Source organism: Pocillopora verrucosa, chromosome 9 (genome assembly GCF_036669915.1).
Source record: "Pocillopora verrucosa isolate sample1 chromosome 9, ASM3666991v2, whole genome shotgun sequence".
NCBI classification, from domain to species: domain Eukaryota; kingdom Metazoa; phylum Cnidaria; class Anthozoa; order Scleractinia; family Pocilloporidae; genus Pocillopora; species Pocillopora verrucosa.
Genome location: NC_089320.1, coordinates 16,402,108 through 16,422,557, shown reverse-complemented (window position 1 = coordinate 16,422,557; position 20,450 = coordinate 16,402,108). Strand labels below are relative to the sequence as shown.

General features: G+C 39.3%; 2 protein-coding genes across 2 annotated transcripts; one reads left to right on the top strand and one right to left on the bottom strand.

The window, feature by feature from the left end:
- Nucleotides 1–76: 76 nt before the first annotated feature.
- On the bottom strand, nucleotides 77–16,970 carry LOC131779926 (trafficking protein particle complex subunit 10). Its single transcript, XM_066172484.1, is given in 30 exon segments — nucleotides 77–2,115; nucleotides 2,438–2,503; nucleotides 2,984–3,042; nucleotides 3,578–3,632; nucleotides 3,714–3,837; nucleotides 4,168–4,274; nucleotides 4,370–4,722; nucleotides 5,291–5,441; nucleotides 6,159–6,352; nucleotides 7,219–7,405; nucleotides 7,891–8,021; nucleotides 8,471–8,580; nucleotides 8,738–8,781; nucleotides 8,783–8,879; nucleotides 9,908–9,999; nucleotides 10,548–10,627; nucleotides 11,079–11,190; nucleotides 11,524–11,667; nucleotides 12,452–12,708; nucleotides 12,995–13,037; nucleotides 13,039–13,107; nucleotides 13,610–13,704; nucleotides 13,707–13,809; nucleotides 14,455–14,498; nucleotides 14,501–14,666; nucleotides 15,939–15,955; nucleotides 15,958–16,085; nucleotides 16,759–16,795; nucleotides 16,798–16,838; nucleotides 16,933–16,970. Coding segments are annotated over 30 exon segments (3,630 nt in total). The 3' UTR covers nucleotides 77–1,629.
- Nucleotides 16,971–18,189: 1,219 nt separating this feature from the next.
- LOC131780196 (glycoprotein endo-alpha-1,2-mannosidase) lies at nucleotides 18,190–19,719 on the top strand. The gene is given in 14 exon segments (XM_059096809.2): nucleotides 18,190–18,352; nucleotides 18,354–18,415; nucleotides 18,417–18,706; nucleotides 18,709–18,807; nucleotides 18,810–18,894; nucleotides 18,896–19,069; nucleotides 19,071–19,159; nucleotides 19,162–19,191; nucleotides 19,194–19,223; nucleotides 19,226–19,313; nucleotides 19,315–19,364; nucleotides 19,367–19,408; nucleotides 19,411–19,455; nucleotides 19,458–19,719. Coding segments are annotated over 14 exon segments (1,365 nt in total). The 5' UTR covers nucleotides 18,190–18,232; the 3' UTR covers nucleotides 19,619–19,719.
- Nucleotides 19,720–20,450: the final 731 nt, after the last annotated feature.

Here is a 20,450-nt window from a genome sequence, read left to right as displayed (position 1 = left end):
ATTCCAAAATGACTGATTCGCTCTGATTGGCCTATACCTGGGGATCGTTCTAACCAGAGAATTTAAACCAGTTAACTCATGGTATGAATCTTTATTAGATTGGTCTGTGTTGCCTTTTGACAACAATAACGAAGAGCTTCGTCTAGCCATTCAACACACCTACAGTCCAAAATTCTTTGCATTTCCTGCCTTCTCACAAAGGCTTCTACTAATTTCAGTAAATGCAAGCGTAATCGTGCGAAGGAGTCCTACAGATATCAGTGCACATGCCCGTGTGGCTGGCAGAGCTAGAAAGCAAACCCATTCCCCTAAATCTCTCCATCAACTTCTCACATCATTATCACTGAACTCTTTTCAGCCGTAGAGGATGACATCAGAGAGTTCATGCGTCTCCACCCCAAGAGGAGGGTCTTGGGAAAACAGAACAAATAAGGTAATTAAAAATATGGACTGAAGTATGTAGCTCTTGTTCAAGCCATTGCCTCGCATTGCATTAAGTACTGTCACTATGACGCGTGATCAGCGCACATACATAAAATGGCGGCGTTCACTTGATCGTCGGGGCCCGTCAGGAACATCAATCTATTCCTAATTAAGAATAGTTCGCAAGAACCTTTCTCCGTAATGACCTCATCTCTATAGTTTGAACATGGCAGAATTACACAGAATTAACGAAAACATTTATTACTAAGGGCTCACAATCCTTATCAGGTGGATATGAGGAGTTATTGTAAATATGCAAGGCAGCTGGAGAGGCATGGTGACCCGCCGTTTTATTCAAAAATTCAATAAAGTTCTTCTGAAGAAATAAAACACCAGCTGGTTTAAAAATAGCGTCAGCGCAGGTTGCATGTCAAAGGCGTGACCTTTGAGGTTCGACGTTTCAGGTGACCGATTATGCCTCCTACCCCCAGGAGTACAGACACAATCTGAATAGGCTTTTTCGATGCATAACTTTTAAATTAATATTTTAAAAAATACCACGGCTCAATGAGTTTCTCAAACTGCTGCTGTTTGTTTCGAATCTCAACAGGTGTTGCCCATGCAGCAATCGAGAGTCATGGGAACCGGGCAACATTAAGTGAAGATTTTGGCAGCTCTGACATTTTAGCTACTATAATGTGAAATACGTTTCCTTGTTACACAAAGTGGGATTGAAAACTTTCATTTTGTAATTGGTTTTTGAGCAGTCGTGAATAAAACTACTTCAAGATCTTGCTGACGAAGACAACATAGACATATTGTACTCAGGTCTTAGATCTTCTCACTGATTTTAGAAAATTTGACAGCGGCGCGATGCGCCAGGTGAAAGAGCTCTCTTAATTTTCAGAGCAATCTTGGTCGAATGACTTCCTTTAGGCTCGATTATCAGCCGCCGTACAGGACAGCAAAGTCAGGAGGATCGAAGACTAGACTCGAGAGTACGGCGGAAATTACGCTTCGACTTAATAATAATAATAATAATAATAATGATGATGATGATGATGATGATGATATGATGATTGCAATGATTCAGAAGAATATCAATGACTCGTAAAATTCCCGGAAGGACCGTTTAAGTTTTTCAGTCATAATTCTTAAATTTGTTCCAAACTCCACTAAACATTTTGTTTTGAATTCACGGTCGGTTCATATCCAAGCAAGATCAGGATTATTGCTTGGCAAAACGCTGACGCGAACCGCCGCTGTCTTATTATACACCTGACCGCAGGTAAACGGCAAAATAAGAGGGGATTGCTGATTTGAAAGCGTTTCAGACGCGTTCACACCTGCGCCCTCGATATTCTTTGCTTGCGGTAAAGTCGCGTCCTTTTCGACATACTTCATTAATTTTATTTCTGGCATCGCTAAGTTCCCGCCCGTCTGTGGTATCAGACTAAGAACAACTTCACTAGTTGCCATGACACCTGTGGGTATGGACAAAACACCGTTTTTGCGTCCGTTCACGGCCCACGTGTTTGTATCGGAGTCAACATCGTACATGAGTTGTGAAGTATCAGGAGTACCTTCGTCAAATAACTTTGTAAAAGTGATGTGCCACTTGTAAGTCGAACCTGCAAAGAGTTTCCCAGAATCCTCCGCAGGCTCTACCCTTGAACTTATGGTGTATAATGTCTGGAAGGAAAAAAGGAATGCTTAGGGCTGGGACATCAGAAACGTTATTACGGTTAATGGATTCCACAAGTTGCACAATTTTTTTGGGTTTAAAAATTCCGTATACCATTTTCTTTGGATATGAATACATACCTAGGAGGCCCTTGCACATGGTTCACGTTCTTTTTGATACAATTTCCTTTACATCAATTATTCAACATACATCTAAAGCAATGTATTTCAATGAAATCAAATGTCAGTTTGAGTTACGTTTGGTTGTTGTAGTATTAACTTTCAAGTCCACTCAGTTTAAACAGAAAGTCAGAGAAACGCCAGTGTTTACCTTAGTATTATCCACATTAAAGTCGTAAAGATAGTTTCTCTTCTCCGATGAGGAAAGAATACTGTCCTGCACAATAGAATCAGAAAAGGTCAAGATAAATTTGAAGACAAGGCGCCAAAAATAAGTTGTATAGAATGGGGGAAGAATGCCTCCTCCAGTTGAGAAAATGGAAGCGGTCGCGACGAATTTTGAGAGAGCGTATAGCCTATAGGTCAAGTCTTGCGAACCTAGCGGCCCTCAATACCTTCACATATCCTTCTTCCCATAGCATGAAGCGACTGGGAGCATTCTACCCCAACGGAACGGGATGTTAGTTTCAAGGGATGCTCTCCTTTGTATGAATTCTTCATGACCCCTACAAGACTCAAGCCATCTCCCTCCAATCACTTCTTGCTCTCGCCTCAGACTCCATCGCGCTCCCAACCGGCAGGTCACCGCAAGACCCAAACAAATGAATATTACTCGAGGAATAGCTGAGTGAAGGAAAACGTTTCTAGCAATATCTCCATTGATCTAACGTTATCTTTGACTAATTTACAATCCTACCGTAGTCTCCTTTGGTGAAAACGAAGTCCTAAACTCGCACTCGAGCGCCGACGCTGAACCTGTCGAAAGAAATAACACTCGGCTTGCATTTCCGTAGTTTTCTTCTGAAATCTTAAATAATAGGGCGCTAATATGACATGTTTACCAAGCTCAACATATTTTGCATCCGATCATTGCAACTATAACCAGTCAAACCGTTTGTCTCCTCGTTCAAACGACATTACTTGTCATCAGACTAAGAGCACATTTCTAAGACAGAAAAGGGAATCGAACTTCCTTATCTAATAAGAATTCGCGAGATAACAAAAGCATAAGTGTACTGCACGATGTTTCCATTTAAACCAATTAAAACAAAAGAACGAAAGGCGATTTTTACATTCAAGAGAACTGTAGAAATCGACAGCAAGCGTAGTATTGGAGCTACTGGAAAAGTTGACATTAATCCCTGGGATAAAGCCGGCATTATCCAATTCCCTGGGAGATTTTTCCCTAGTGGAATCCCAAAGTTTAACCATCATAACTGACACTATACGCAACTTATCTTGTTGGATTGTTTCTTATCTTATAAGATTATTCAAATTGAGAAAAAGTTACCTTCCTTACAATCGACTTTCCAGAGGAAGGATACCTCTTGGTTGTTGACGATTATCTAAAAGATAGAAAATCAAAGATAAATAGCAAGAAAAAGGAAATGCAAATACGGAGAATGTGCAGTAATAGAAACACTCACATATTCCACAGAGCTGTGCAGAGGTGTGACCTTCACCGAAGAGCAGTTGGTGATGATCAACTGAGGAGCTGAGATGACAAGATCAATAGGATTGATTCCACTTACTATCACTTGAACAAATCGGCTGAAAAAAGAATTTAAAAAACCGCATCAAGTTAAAAAGTAGTGCCAGCATCCCTTTTTCAAACTAATTCCATTTGTGTACACTAAGAAGTCTTCTTCAGGTATACGCAAATGGCCAATCAGGAAAAAAGGAAAAACCTTATAAAGCCAAGTAGAACTCCAGGGGAAAATAAGCAAATAGCCTAAAGCGCGGGCGACCAAGTCGTGATTGGTTTTAGTTTTGCATCTGATTGGTTGAGAGTGTGGCTTGAGAGTTTTCCGGACCAACCACAAAGCCAAAAATAAAGCCATCCACTCGGGATTAGTTCAAAAGGCCCTAGATCAAACTCACTTGCTTTCAGACGAGAGAAGCACGTGACGAATGGAAAACGGACGGTGAAACAAGCATGACAGCTCTGCGGTGACCACTGGAGACAGCCACTTACAACTGAACACAAGCTGAAAAGAAAACATGAACATATACTAATTTTCATCTTTAACTTTGATCGTCACCCTAAGAAAAAATGCTAGTCTTACTCAATTCCTGTCCGAACCTTGTGTTCTGTGATTTCCTCCTGAATATTCTGCTTCTCCAAACTTGCGCGCAGCTTCAAGTTAAAATCGATTCTAGCGTAGGGTCCCAAGGCTGGAAGGGTAACCATGGCAACAGAGCTGCCAGGGACACCATCATCTTCAGGAATCATGTTGACTGCTACACTGTAGGGAGCTGTTTTTCTCTCCTCTTTACCCATTAAGCAATTTATAATAGCGTGTCCGGACTGCACAGGTTCGAAGGTAAGACCAGCGTTTGTAGAGATTTCCAGCACTGACCCGTCTGCAATGGATCCAGAATCGACAGACACACTGAGAGTAACTTGTTGTAGCAGGCCAGATAACAGATGATGGTCTAAGGGGAAAAAATCGGGAAAAGATAGCTATAAATGCTAAGTTTTTTCGTTTGTCTCACGATGTAGTCACGTGGGATGTAGATCTCCATCACACGTGACTACATCGTGACACAAACGAAAAAACTTAGCGTTTATTGTTATTCACGATGAATAACCACGACCTCTTTTACGAAAAGATAACTAGTTGCATACCACCAACATTAAGGTAAAAGACAATAGATTACAAAATCTTGTTGAGCCTGTTGAGCCTTGGCATATAAAATTACATAGAGGCCGAATACTTGCACTACGGAAAAAAGTCCAGGAAAAAAAAGCAGCAAAATGATTTGCAGTACCACTTATGGGGGAGATAATATGAGCAATTATACATTGTGAAAGAACAAGGATATTCGCTTGCCTCTACCAATCTGCTGAGTATGCAATTGTTCTTTGGAGCACGCTATGTAATCTGGATATTCCAGAAAGACAAGCTAACATAACCAGCCAACAGTCATGGCGTTGTAATTACAAGGTTCTAGAATTGCCAATTAACAACAGTCTCCTTATAAAATAAACAGAAGGACAAACCCCTTTCGTGAGTCCAGTTTATTTGTGGAGGATCGCACACGATGGCAAATCCTCTGGACTGCCTTGATAGAGATAACTGTGGCCAAACAAAGTCCAGACGACCAATCTCCACACAAAGCTGCCTTAGGAAATAGTTACCTGGTTCGGACAGCTGCAGAGAGGATTTCAAACTGGTAAGAATAATGAACTGAGCTCAAACTGTATCATCTTTCTTACCCCATCTTTAACCAGAACGCTCCTGATATTACTAATCCTTGCTGAATGCAGGTCACTTTTTACATATAGACTTACACTCCGTCTCTAACGTTTACAACGTTCTTTCGTCCCTCTTCCCCTTCCAATGCTGTTCATTTCCAGTGTCTTCGTTGCATCGGCCAACAATGAGAGGGGCAAGCGGAGGCAGTAAGTGTTCAGACAAACGTTGGCAGGAGTATGGTATAACGATTAGCTAGATACTGAGTCCTCTGTTAATCAGCTGTTCAGCCATCCGATCGCCAGGTTTCAACTTCATAAAGGGTTTTTGGGTACTGCTACGCCCAGAGGATAGATGCAAGGCCATCACTAGCAAACTCCCTCCCTCCCTCCCCCACACCCCAGATTATACTCGTAGTGTTTGACCATTCACGTACGTCACGTTAGGTTTGTACCATCACCACTCATTACGTGGGTCACTCTACTTTCTAAAGAGTAAAAGGGTCAAATTGTTCGAAAAGCGGACAACGCTATCCACTGGATAAATCTCTATCCAGTGGGTAGCGCAGCGCGTATGAGACCTCTTATCCCCTGGATAGCGATCCATCCGTTAGATATAGTTGTCCGCCAATTGAACGACTTCACCTTGATTCCAACAATGAATAAGAAAGCCAACCTGTGCAGTGAGGTTATACTCGTTGACCCCATATTTCAAGGGAACATTGAAGCATTGTAGACAGCAGTCTGAGTCACCTCCATCTGTTAAAACATTCAACTCTTCTACACTCTTCACCTCTGGTAATAATGGCGGTCGAGGGGGCAGCGGACGAGATTTTTCTACTCTGTCAACTTCAGAGAGCGCTTCTCCGTCTGAAATGGGAAGAGCACATCAAAAATCCAAAGAAAACGATAAGGATAAACCTTTTAACACCCTAACATCAGTATGCATATTCTCTATACTGTTCTCTCTATATATTTACCATTGTACTGACAAAGATAATCTGCTTATGAATCATGAGCCTCTTTAGTTAGCGTCTTGGTAATCATTTCGTCTATTCTCACAATACAGTATCATTGCGGAATCAAACATGAAGTTGACTCCGCAATGATACTGAGGCTAGAGGTTAAGGATGGCGAAGATTTTGCTGGATTAAATTATTCAAAACCTACAAACTTTGACGTATTTAGTCCGGGAAACAAATTACCTAAGTTTCAAAATTCTCTCCACCTCTCTTCGGGTAATTATACTTAGATTTAGTTAATTTCTCCTTCAAGTAAAATCTTAGTGTGATTCTAAGACACTGCGTCACACGGAGTCATTGTGTGATATAGGTAAATGCTACAAATCATTCGCCACGGTATCGAAAGCATTAATATTTATTTATCCAAATGAATGTATATGGAGGTGTAATTTAACCGAAAACAAATAAAAACAATTATCTAACCAGATAATATACCGAAACGACTAAAAGAAACAAAACTAGGACGCTAATAAAACATATATAGATTATGAGAACGAAAAACTACTAGCACGAAAATCAACTAAATGACAAGTGCTGGCGAGTGAAGCAAACAAATACTGATGAGAGAAAATTGTTTACCTTTACGTAATCTTTGCGTAACCTCACGCAAAAACGCAAATAAAATAAAATAAAAAATTATTTAGCAATTATTTTTGAAATACTAGTTGCTACACGCGATATCATAACAAAAATCAAAGTAACGGTAAGTCGTACCGGCTGCTTGATCCTCTGTGACAGGTTTATCTGACAAGTCTTCTTCAGAGAGCGCAGCTGAAGACAGCCTATTCTCTGCAACTTCTGGCGGAGACGTAGCTCGGTTTCTCTTACTTGAACGAATGCTACCCACACGCTTAAGATCATTTGTCTGAATACTGAAGCTGATCCGTCCACAAGTAACCTCCTTTGAGGGAAACAAAGAAAAGCAGCTTTGTCCCTCTGGACTAATTTTTTCTAAATTGTACGAGTATATCATTCGCAAACAGTTTCAATCCTTTTAACCACTCCTGGGGGACCTTGTCAACGATTAATTCCACGTATTACCATTGAGGCAAATCGCTGACACCTACAGGGACTCAATACATCAGTGCTTTGCTCCTTTAACACAATACACCCTTGTATTAGTTTGCATATTTTCCATAATGTTCTCTCTACACCTCCTTTGATGTTGACAGGGAGAATTCGTTTAAAAATCAACAACCTCTTAAGTTGGTGATCATTCCCTTAATACTCATGACCTTAATGTGTGATTCGGTGGTGATACCATAGAGTGAGATTAGTTGCTAGTTACTCTTTGGAGTTAAGAGGTTAAAAAACAGTCCAAGTATATAACATTGAAAAGGAGTTAGAGAATCATTTTGTCAACAAAAATACTGAAGCAAGCATCACCTCCTCCAGAGCGCTGAACAGCTTGAGTTTGACATTAATACTCTCTCCAACGCTACCAATACCCTTCATCAGATCAATTTGTACATCTTCTACTCGTAGTAATGGTTCAGCTCGTACAATGATGGCTTGCGCTAGAACATAACATGGAGAATACGAAATTGAAGGTAAATGAATACAGTGCGACGCAAGGTGCACCTCAACACCTTTGATCTCAGCTCAACACCTATTCAATTGTTTAAAACGATATAATCTTTAGAGTCTGACAATGACTGCCACTCGGGTTGCTGACTCGCTACAAACTAAGTTGTGCATAAGTTGAGACTGATTTCGTATCCCATGTCTAGAAAGATGTGAGGGAAGGCACCAATCATCGCATGGGGAAAGCCTCTAAGAAGAGAGGAGTAAGGGGTTATGTTCCCTTAAAGAGATTTTAAAACAGACTTAAAAATTCTTATTTTAACTTGAAGTAGAGGGGGGCTGAAGACAGCTGAGAATTTGATACAACATTTGAGAACTTTCGAGGGTTGTATAATTTTCGTGAATTATTCCATCGACCCGACTTTTCCAAAGCTGTGAATACCTGAATCCATTGTGTCTCGCATGACTTGCAACAACTCCTGAGTGTAGTGGGACCTCCTCTCGGATGGCAAACTCTGCTCACAAGCCAAAATCGAACAGGAGGCAGCATATCTCATGGGTTAAGGATGGCTTTCAATCCTGCTAGTAGTCCTTCAAATAGTAGTAATTTAAGACTGATCTTACGCCGTTTGGGAATCAAGATCCCCGCTTTCTAATTTCAATATGGAGATCAAAACATTCCAGTTCTGATCAAATTTCTAAAGGATACTTGTCAAGATGTTTGAGCTGCTTTTGACAGCGAGCCAGTTTGACCCAAACACTGTGTTGCAAGCAGAATCCACCTCTCGTGTTTGTACATCTTGTATGCATCAACAAGCAGAGGCTCTGCTCGGTAAAACTCTCCACGGGAACTAAAAATCAACACAAACATGGGCATAACCAACAGCGGGCTCTTTAACCCTCTACCCCCTGACATCAGTATCCATATTCTCCATACTGTTCACTATACATTCCCCAAGGTACTGGCAAAGAGAATTTGTTTAATAATCAAGAGCTGCTTAAGTTGGTGAGCATTTCCTCTATTCTCATGACCTTAATGTTTGATTCGAGGGTGATATTGTAAGGAGAAATTAGATACTGGTCACTCCTAAGGGTTAAAAAAAGGTTAATTCTACACTCAAGCTTACTAGCTTGTACTGTCGGAGCTTTTCACGGTGTGCGTAACATGAAGGGACTGGAAATATTGCTACTCCCCTTGAAGGAGAGGGATGCTCATCCATAGCAGGTCACCCCCCCACCCCACCCCACCCCCTCCACTTCATTTGTCTGATTTCCTGACAGTTCGCCAAGGCCCCATGTATACCTATGGGTAGAGTGGGTGGAGGGAGGGGAAGCACCATGAGGGTTAAGTATTTTTCCAAGAACACAACAAAATGACCCAGCCAGATCTCGAACCCAGATCTCTAGACCTGAAGTCCAGAGCACCAACCGTTAAGCGACCACGTTTCTTACAAGTTTGCTCTTCACTGCGACCAATTTTGATCTTAAAAGATTTAATTGACCATCGAAAGTAATTTTGTACTACACTGGCTGTGCTTCATTACAATCTGAAATTGATCCGACTCTCTCTGGTCTCTGATTTCAGAAATTCAAGCTTGAGCAAAAGGAATTTTTAGCTGATAAACCTCCTCATTAGGACACAAATAAAAGTCAGTAAATTCCTTATAGATTCATGAAGAAGAGAATGGTGAAGTTTTACACATTTGAAAAAATAACCAGTCTGAAACAGTACGCACATTGCAGCAAAGCCAGGTCATTTGAATATATAAAATGTCCAAGAGTATACCAGGGTAAAATAATAATGATGAGAATAAAAATATACATATTTATCACTGGTTTAAACAAACAGATTTATCATATTGGTATATTTCGCACTCACAAGTAAAACTGTGCCAGGTCCACACCTAGAACCTTAGCAGCTCGAGCTCTACCGATGTTCTTAAAGACTTCGATTGCTCGCTCTGTCAAATCCTGTTGAGATGTAAGTAGGGTACGGCTATCAATCAATACAATCAATACGGTTGTACATTGCTTTTCCTACACCTCACTCAGTAATTGGCTCAAAGAATCACAGCATCTTTTAAGGAAATCAGATGCATAAACTCCAAACTATTCCGCGCTTGAGAGGCTTTTCATAAAAAAAAATTCAGTTCTCACTGTCTCTGAGAAATGTTCAGCTTTGTTCTGTAAGGTCGTTGGAAATACACCAGAAATGTTCAGCTTTGTTCTGTAAGGTCGCTGGAAATACACCGCATGGAAAACTTCAAAACTAGGTGGAAAACTCTGACTCGTGGTTTCGAACGCACAAAAACCCTACGCATACATCCTCTTAAAAGCAAAGTGTTCTCTCAAACGAACACTTCTTCTGTTCCAAGGGTAGCAATTTAACAAAGCTGGACTGGATTGTTTAAACCAGATATAATCCAACTTGGATTAACCCCATGCATACACTGTATGCTGGCATGGTAAATCTGATTTGGTACTAAAATATAACGAACAACTTGGCCTATTCTTCTCACCAGGTATAGTGCTTGAAAGGCATTTTTCGACGACAGAGCCTTCTGGAGTCTTGTTGATGGACTGTTGGGTTGAAGATCTCCTGCAAAACAACAAGGGAAAGGTGTTTTACACCTATAAAAAGACTAGCGATTGCTCGTCCGTTTACCAATATTTCACAATACACTTAGTGATTTGATTATTCGCAAAATTAGACGAATACCTAAAAGGCTCAGCCTAGTGGTATATATTCCGTTTAAGGCAGAAAAACGGCACACAAAAATTGCACCGTCAATCCTTTCCTATCCTATCCGTATTGACCAGACTACCTGTACCAAGTATCTTATCTGTCTCTCCAGATGTTCCGATCTTCCGTAGCATTCGCAAGATGCACAAGAGCGAGCAAAAGAAATATATCAAAAAAAAGACTAACACTATCCGACCGGTTACCACCTGGCGTACTGTTGATGCGGTTAGTGGAGGAAATGGTAGACTCTACCAATGTTAAACAGACTCGCACAATTATGAACACATAAAAATTAAGGTGAACCTACCATCGGATTGTGTTTTAGCTATCCCGGAGAGCAGGGTATCAGTAATCTGTTGAGCAATTTCTGTTGGAGTGGTATCAGGCAAAAGGCCACAAAGAGATCCCAATTCATCCAGCTACAAAAAAAATGGAACAATACGCAGTTAGAAACGTTTTGTGCGAAAACCTCTACTTCTTAATTTGACACGAGCAAAATCTTATTTGGCTTCATGCGCACCTTAGTAGAGACAAGATGCAGCAAATTTTTCAGCAATTTTAACAGTCTGAAAAAACAAATCAGCTTCAAAACTAAAACCGACCGCGTCTTGGTCACCTGCGTTTTCCCGGGCTTTCATTTTCCCGCTCTTCAGGCAGTTTACCTCATTTTATTTTGAGTTTTTATTGGCTCCTTTCTTGATTACGTTGATTTAAGATTTACGACACCAAAGAAAATGCGTGATGAATGATACCTTTTGTTTAGCATACTGGTATAGAAGAGCAAAATGCAAACTGTAAATCATATCTTCCCGAAAACATTGTTCCTCACAAGCTTTTAACACCTCCAGGCTCGTTAAGATGATACAGCACGATGCTCCACCAGTCGGCATGGAGATCTTGAAGAAAAAAATTAAGCCAAGAAAAGTAACAGATTATGCCTTGTGAGTTTCAAGTGCTAGAGGTCATCGCACTAACAAGAATATGAAGCTGATAGGAGCATTGATACTCCCTTGGATAGGATGATACGCCGTGAACTTCATCACAGGTAACGTCCTGGTAGTAAGTCAAGTTTCCCTGAGAATCCGCCAGTACTCAAACAGCCTCCCGGGCGGGAGGAATTATTTTGAAAATAAAATATCTTGCCCGATAATATGACACAAAGAACCTGAACACAGTGGTGACCCTTATCCTATTAACAGGAGTATGATCATTATCCTCCTGAGTGGGAAGAAGTACTTTAAAAATTCAGCGTCTTCCTCAATAACACGACACTAAGCCCTTAGTTAGGGCTTGGACCTTGATCTGTTGTCACACAGTCCTTCTCTCCTTCATAACAGATGTCTTTCTTTGGCGTGGTTCAGGCGAGAGAAGGCAAACGCGAGGCAAACGTGAGGGAAAAGACACGCGCGAGGGGAGGCACTCCTCTAGCTATCCTCGCGCATTCTTCGTGTTTTCCAAGCGTTCTCCACGCGCTTTCCTAGCGTTTGCCTCGCGCTCGACCCCGCTCCTCTGAGAAACGCAAGAACATTACGTTTGAGTTAAGAATTCCAACCTCTGAGCCGCCAAATCTCGCCAAATGGAACTTCATGATATCTCAGACAAATATATTTGTGGATCCCTAGCAGTTTTGAGATCATCTATTTCCAATATGAAGAAAACTTCTCAAAATTACTCTGATACCTTAAGTTCATCCATTGCCAGTTCATGAACAAGATTGTGTAAGAACTCCAACAAACGTTGAGCAATTTCCCATGCACGGCGCTTCAACTTCAACAGAAGGATGCATTGTCGGGAAAAAAGGTAATTTCGCAGGTCAACATAGCTGGCTTCTTGAGTCTTGATGAGTTGTCGCAAGAAGTCTTGAGAACTCTTAGCTAACAATACTCCATCAAAACATTTACAGTCTCGCATGAAGACATCGATGCAGTCAAGGGGCTCTTGGTGAGGAAAAAAAGGTAAATATAAGTCAGAGTTTACATGCTTTCCTTTTTTAAGGAAAGTTAAGCAATACAAATACATCAAAGAAGATTCTTGATTTGATAATAATCTACACTTCATTTAAATACTTGTAGAAAAAAAATGGCTGTTCAGACAAGGAAGCCCCAGCCATAAGATGATTGCCAATGTGAAAATCAACCATGTGAACTTGTGAAAACCTCTGGTCTAACTGATCTTTGAGAGAAGGAGAAAAATAAAACACATATAACTGTTCCCTCCCAATACCTTTATATTTAGAGTTGATGACCAGCTGAGTTAGAAGGGCATCTTATTTCATCATATTGAATCAGAGCTTCTCATAGAGGACCCAGCATCTCAAACACAAAGGACAATTCCTCCTGAATATTAAAACAAAATAATATCTCAGAGGTGTATTTCAAACAGCAGCCCAGTTTAACAAGTGGTTTTAACCCCCTTACTACCAAAACCTAAATAGCAATCTTCCATAATATCTGCCCCAAATTTCACATGTTTTGCTCTGAGAATTTGGTTTAAATCAAACATTACCCCTACTTCATCTTATCCCATTTCTCATCACTTTTCTGTTTCACGATCAAAATTGTCTTTAGTTCACTCCTAGGAGTGGGAAAGGTCATACCAACACAAAGACAAGATACAGTGAGTATGCAACCTACTCGCAATAGATTTAAGAGATTTTAGAATCAAATCTTTTATCTTGCAAAGAGAGTGGTTGTTTGAACTCTGCCCTTTTACTACTAAATTTGAGTCCCATATTTTTCCTTGAAAATCATCCTTTCCTCAGAGTTTGTAAAGACCTCTATTAAGAGGCATGGGCATATTTCATGTGGACAAACCTCTGATATCAAAATTACATCTTACATGCAATAAGAAGTATGTAGTAAAGCTCCATTGTGGTTCAGTCCGTCTCTCCCTTAGTGACCTGACTTGATCTTCAAACTTCCCTAAGTGTCGATGAATGACTGTAACAACAACTGCCGTAGTTTGGTGACCAAGTTCTGCCATGATTCTGCAGATCGTGTTGCCTGGCTCTCTTTGAAAGGTTCCCAAAGTGTATTATTCTAGGATGGAAAAAGGTAAAATACTGGCTGGTTGAACAACACTGACGCCTTTTACCCTTTACACTCTAAAATCAGTATGCACATTCTCCATAAATGTCCTTGGGTGCTGACAAGGAGACTACATGTATGTTTAACAATCAAGAGCTAGCTTCTTCAGTTGGTGATCATTTCTGTTATTGTTGTGACCTTAAAAATGCATCATTAGGGGGGTGATTTTGTACAAAAAAAGATTCTAGATACTCTAAGAAATCAGAGGATTATTAAATGAAAGAATTAAATTTCACTTCCAACTAACAGTACAGGATAATCAAAGGATGCACATTTGTGTAATGTGCAGCTTACTGGTTGAGGTTTTAACATTTGCCTAAGAGTGCATATGAACACAAGTTTTCTTTTCATACTGTTGTAAAACAAATGTTTGAAATGCATCACTCCAAAGTTTGAGATATTTTTTCATAAAAGTTGTCAATTTGACAAGAGCTCAAAATTAGCCTATTTTGTACAGGCTGCTTCCACATAAGTAGATTTTCATGTGGTTTCACAACAGTGTACTGTTTACTTAAATCAAAAGTTGACTTGAAACAACAATATGACAAACAAGCATTTTTTTCATTTCTTGCAGCTAAACAATATGTAATCTCAGACAGTAGATTACCTTTCACTGTTCTTGCCACCAAAGTCACTTTTGATTTGTCAAACACTGTGCTGCGAGGAAGTGTCAACTTTGGTTTGTTTCCCCTAAGTGAGTCCTGAGCCACAACTTGGATAATCATCCAGTCCACAATATTTCTTTCACGTAGCTTTTTCATCCAAGCTGTGATGCTGTCTTTTACCCCACTTTTAAACTCATCTGCCTCCTTTTACAACAAAATATAAACAATGTCAAGGACCTACTGACAGTAGTTGCAGCTAACTTACTATACAATGCAAGTAAAACAAATTTCAAAAACCATATCAATCTTACCTTGTGGTCACAACTTATTTTCAACAAAAAATATTAAAAGAAGAAAAAGCCAAAAAACAACCATTACAACAAACAGCTTTGAGGATTTCCCACCCAGAATGCAAAACAAAATGAAAAAACTTTTAATTAAAAGAATGGACTTGGACCAAAACATTTCAAATGAAAAGATCCCATGATTTTGTAGGAGAAACTGGATGACATTTAACGTACTTGACTTTTGTTAACTCTGTGATTAACATGTCACTTCTCCTATAATATCCATACAATATCCAGCAAGCAGGTAATGAGAATACTCAAACTTATTAGGTTAAAGTTGATATCTAGATCTAACACCAAATTCTCCCAGTACTTTACAAGGAAATGTGTAGCAGCTAGAGGAGAGAATTAATAATCAGATCAAGGGAGTTAAAGGGTAATATGTTACATATTACTTTCAAAGCCACTTTGTAAAACAATGCATGTAAGTAAACTAAGATGTTGGGAAAAAAACAAAGAAAATCCTTTTGGATTGCTTGTATTAGAAAATGATACCTTGGGGTAAAAGACTATGCAACAAAGTTGTTTTCCAAAACAATTTCCCTTTACAGTTAACTGTTCATATTGTTGACAATCTGACTGCCTTATTTACCGGTACTCACAATAGTATGCAAAACATTGGTATTGGCAGGACAAATGCCATACATTACATTGTCCACTGATGAGGAAGATAATTCAAAGATACAATAACTAAAGCTTGGAGAGAGGAGACAAGGCAAAATCTAGCCTAAAACTGCCATTTTAATGCAGTTTCTGTGAGGTATTTTATCACTTGGAAAAGTTTTGATTTACATGTCATTACATGAGCTTGTGTGCTCATCTAACAGTTTATCATAAGCTGAAATATATATGTATTTTGATTGGTGTTACTTATGATATATTCCTATATCATAGATGACATCACCATTAACAGTATTTTACTTTTATCATATAAAATGAATAGAATCCACATTGTGTGGGTCTTTATAGTAAAGGGTCACAGAAGATGTCAAAATTTTGGTAAGTACATAAGTGGAAAAATCAGCTGGGCCTTTCTTGCCACTTTTCGTTCTTACCACATTTTGATATCATCTATGATCTAATACTAAACAGACATATAGCAACATGGAATATATTGTCAAGTTTCTACCTGACAATCAGGCCAAAAATATGAAAGAATGGCTGTTTGTGAAGACTTGAAGCACTACTAACACTAATGACATCCATCAGCATACCCTCAGACAAACGCACAAAATTTGCCTTCAGTTTTACAGTCTTGGCAGGTCTTCCATAAGATCTAAAATAAAATCCATCATCTTGTTAACCAAGAAACATTTATTAAAAAATAATCTGCACAACTTCCATTACACTTTTGACATCCTGAAAATAATACTGAGATACTTGTCCACAATTAAATGTTATTTGCAAAAGGAGTACTAATGAAATATTCATGGAATCTTTACCATTTCACCCAACCAAGAATGTCTCCTTTCCACCCCTCCCTAACTGCTTCTAATAGCAACAGGGGTTAACAACCTTTCATTAAGAAATGGAATAAGAGTAGAACAACACAAACCCTTTCACTCCAAGTTCCTATAGTAATTCTCTTTTCTGTCTGCTATACAATTCTGTCTGCTATACAATTCTTCTGCTATACAATTCTTGTGTATAATTTGAAAAAATTTAGCATCGAGCCAAATAATAATCCCCCATTGATATTTTCGTTATTTGATCACTTGTCTGCTTGATATTGTAATGAGAAATTCTTCTTGGTAACTCATAGGAGCTAAGGGATAAAGTAACAGAGAATGTTTGTATGAATTAAAAAAAAGAAATAAAATTAGGCCATACAATTTTGACAGAGAATTCTGCAATCTCTGATGCCTAGTGACCACCCTAGATCAGATGGTAATAAAAATGTGTCTTCTATTTTTTTCTAGACCGGAAATCATGATATTCATCTTTCTCACCTTCTCCATTCTGTAGATTCTATTGGTAGTCTCTTCGCAAGTCTGGGTTAAGTTTATTATAAACATCTTTGCACCATGACCTGTACTTCAAACATGTCTTTGCATATCAAATTAATCTGCTTCTGACGTGTCTGTTACTATGAACATCTTGAAAAGCTGATAACTTTAAAATACCCAACAAGTAATGGAGAAAGTAAAAAGTCCACTACCATAGCTTAAAATGTGAGTAATAACAAAATTAATGAGGTTAGAGAAAAGGGATCCTTGCTCTTTCTGAAAGCAATTTTGGGTCCATTACTCATTAAAGCTAAAATTATCCCTTTCCTATTTTCAAAAAATTAAACATCATCCAACTCTTGTGTAACATTTTGATTCCCAGCTTGCAAACTCTTACATTTTTCACTTCCAATGACAGCTCTAATAGGCCCTGGGAAACTCAATGATTCACAAGGACTTTCATTAAAGGGGGCAGGAAAGCGTATAAAGGAGGAGGACCTTAAAAAGAACTCTCCAAGAGCTAAAATGCAATTCAATATTTTCTCCTGAATGTTTACCTTGATCTAATTAATATCATACACAATTTACACTTTTCTTAATAGAAACCAACCATATCAAAATGGAAACAGATTAAGTCTTTCAAATACAATGATAACTTGAAATGACATGCTATCCAGCCAAATGGAATAACAATACAACTACTCCTTAGGACTTATTATCAGGAGAGAGGGAGCTCACCAGAAATTTCAGGTCGTAGACAAAAAGCTTGTCAGGGAGAGACTTTATAAAAAGGGGAGCTTGTGACATTGTTTATGGTGGGTTATTTAGTGTTGTATAAGGCACAAACAATTTGAATCCTGGAAAAAATGCCTTTTTCCTTAGTATTGTAAGGGAGGGTCAACACTATCGTGGGTATTTCACAGTGGGGAGGGGTTAAGAATACTCTCCTGGTTTGAAATATCCAGAAATTGGCATCCCTGGAAACGCCCAAAAAAGGCGAAGAGAAAACCAACAAAATAAATATAAATTTAGTGTACATTTAAATTCTTCTACTCATAACACATGAAACAGAAAGATTCTAAATCACAATGATCCCAACTGATGATGCCACCGAAAAGATATCCCTTCCAATCTGGTACTCACAGGTTATTTTGGTTTAGGTCCATGCCAGCTTTCTTAAATCCTAAGTGAGTCCATGCATGAGACAAACGTCAACGTCAATATGCAGATGCGGGATTTAAAGGCAAGAGAGATGACAACCTGTATTTCTAAGGTTCCGGCAAGCCGCCATTTGGAAATTAAACAGTTCTGTTCTTGTGTTGAAAAAGGTATCTGCTGACAAAAACGAGCCTGCAGTTTTCAAAACAATTCTGTGAGGTACACATCACACGTTTGGCCAGGGTTTCCGTTGTAAGAAGCAATGCATTCGATCTATATTATCTCTCAAAACTACACAAAGACATAACACTGGTAAAAAATGTTTCCACTTCGCATCCTGAGAAGGCGCCGAGTTCTATATGTTGCCGTCCTGGTACTCTTTCTTCTTGGATGTTTAGCAACCTTCAAAGTGATTTCATCTTCTGAGAAAAGTAGGAGTCTCGCCAAAAGTATTGAATCCACGAGAACGTGAAGAAGATCTGAAGCTGAAAAATCTGACGATGCATTGCTTCGGAGACCAATCAAATGAATCAAGAAGTTAACCATGATGAGGACGATAAGGAAACAATGGAAATGACTCATATAAATCATGCGACAGAAGAAAAACTTAACACTCCAAACAAAGAACATTTACACCAGGAAGATTTGCTTCCTGAACCTAACTACAATATACACATATTTTATTATGCGTGGTATGGAAAACCAGAGCATGACGGAAAATACGTTCATTGGAATCACAGATTCCTTTCTCATTGGAATCCTGATATAGCTAAGCGTTATAGAAAAGGTTCTCATACCCTCCTGATGACCTTGGTTCCAATTTCTATCCTGCATTAGGCCCTTACAGTTCAAAAGACCCAGCTGTAATCGCAGACCACATGAGACAAATGAGAACTGCGGGGTAGGGGTGGTGTTCCCTCATGGTAACCCACTGGTAAAGCAGGACAATGAAGGGATCCCTAGTGATAGTCTAGTACCCACTCTTAGATGCAGCAGATAAGTACAAGCTTAAAGTGACTTTACCCATAGAGCCGTACAAAGATAGGAATGATAAAACACTTCACGATGATGTCAAATACATCATTGACACTTATGGTAAACATAAAGCTTTCTATAAATACACAGTACAAGATGGGAGAGATTTACCCATGTTGTATCTATGACTCTTATCATACCCCAGCAGAATCATGGGCACAGTTGCTGACGCCTGAAGGATTGCACTCAGTACGTAACACAAAATATGACTGTATATTATTGCTCTGATGGTTGAAATGAACCACAGAAGTACGTAGACATTGGTGGGTTTGATGGTATTATACATACTTTGCAAAGGACAAAGTTACATATGGATCAACTTGGAGATCCTGGCCTCAACTCAAATTGTTTCTGAGCAAACTAAAGCTTATTTATTCCAAGTGTAGGACCAGGGTACATAGATACTGGAGTGCGGCAGGGAATAGTGAAAACACTCGACCAAGGAACAATGGAAATTACTACAAAACAGCTGGAAAGCAGCCTTGCAGACTAAACCTCAAATTGTCTCAACACCTCATTTAATGAATGGCACGAAGGAACACAAATTGAGGAAGCTATTCCAAGATCCCAAGATGGACTGGTAGACAAAGATTATAAACCCAATCCACCTGACAGTTACCTTGAATTGACCAAAGAGTATGTAAAAAAGTTTGCTGCAATGCAAAATTAAACCATTTGTTGTAACCCTGTGTTTTAACTCTCATAGTAATCATGTTTCAGTTCAGCTTTATCTGAGCAGTCAGTTTTTGTGGGGGTGAGTGGAAAAGCTGAAGGAAATAGTGGGGAGACAAGAGATAGGAGACCAATGAAAAGGGAACAGAGGAAATGAATAAAAAACATTTCCATGTCCTCTCCAGTATTTCCTTTTTTGACATCAGCCCATCTTGCTTTGCCCTTGTATGCTTCCCTTCACGGACTGGAAGCTTGACATAGGCTATGTTTAGTTTACCAACTGTACAGAGATGGTGTGGCCTAGTGGTTAGCATGTGGACTTCACACCAAAGGTTCATTCTGTTGTAAACAGGGTCTCTGCTCCAGAGGCCTGAAGGACTAAATAGCCTGTGTGATCCTTGCTGAGGTAAATTGAAAGTGAACAGTCAACCAAATTGGGTATTAAAATTCACAATGGCCCCATCCATTTAATTTGGACAAATTCTTAGAAAACCAAGTCTATTGCACAAAGTGAGAGCTTTGGAGAATTTCCCCAGTAAAACAAAACTGGTCTAAAATTAACTTAGGGAATACGTAACGTTCTGATGGAACTTTTACTTTTAGAGCAGTGGTCTCCATTTTTTTTACTGGCCTTGAACAAGAGGAAATGAGTAATCTGTGACAACCGTAACAGTGTGACAGGCACGTCCAAATATCATAAAATCTTTGATGAGGTGTGTGATGAGCAATCCAGATTTTAAAACATCGAAGATCAAAATATATAGTGTCTACCGTAAACCTACCCACACCGACAAATACCTCGCTTCGATTCTCACCATCCTATTTGCCAT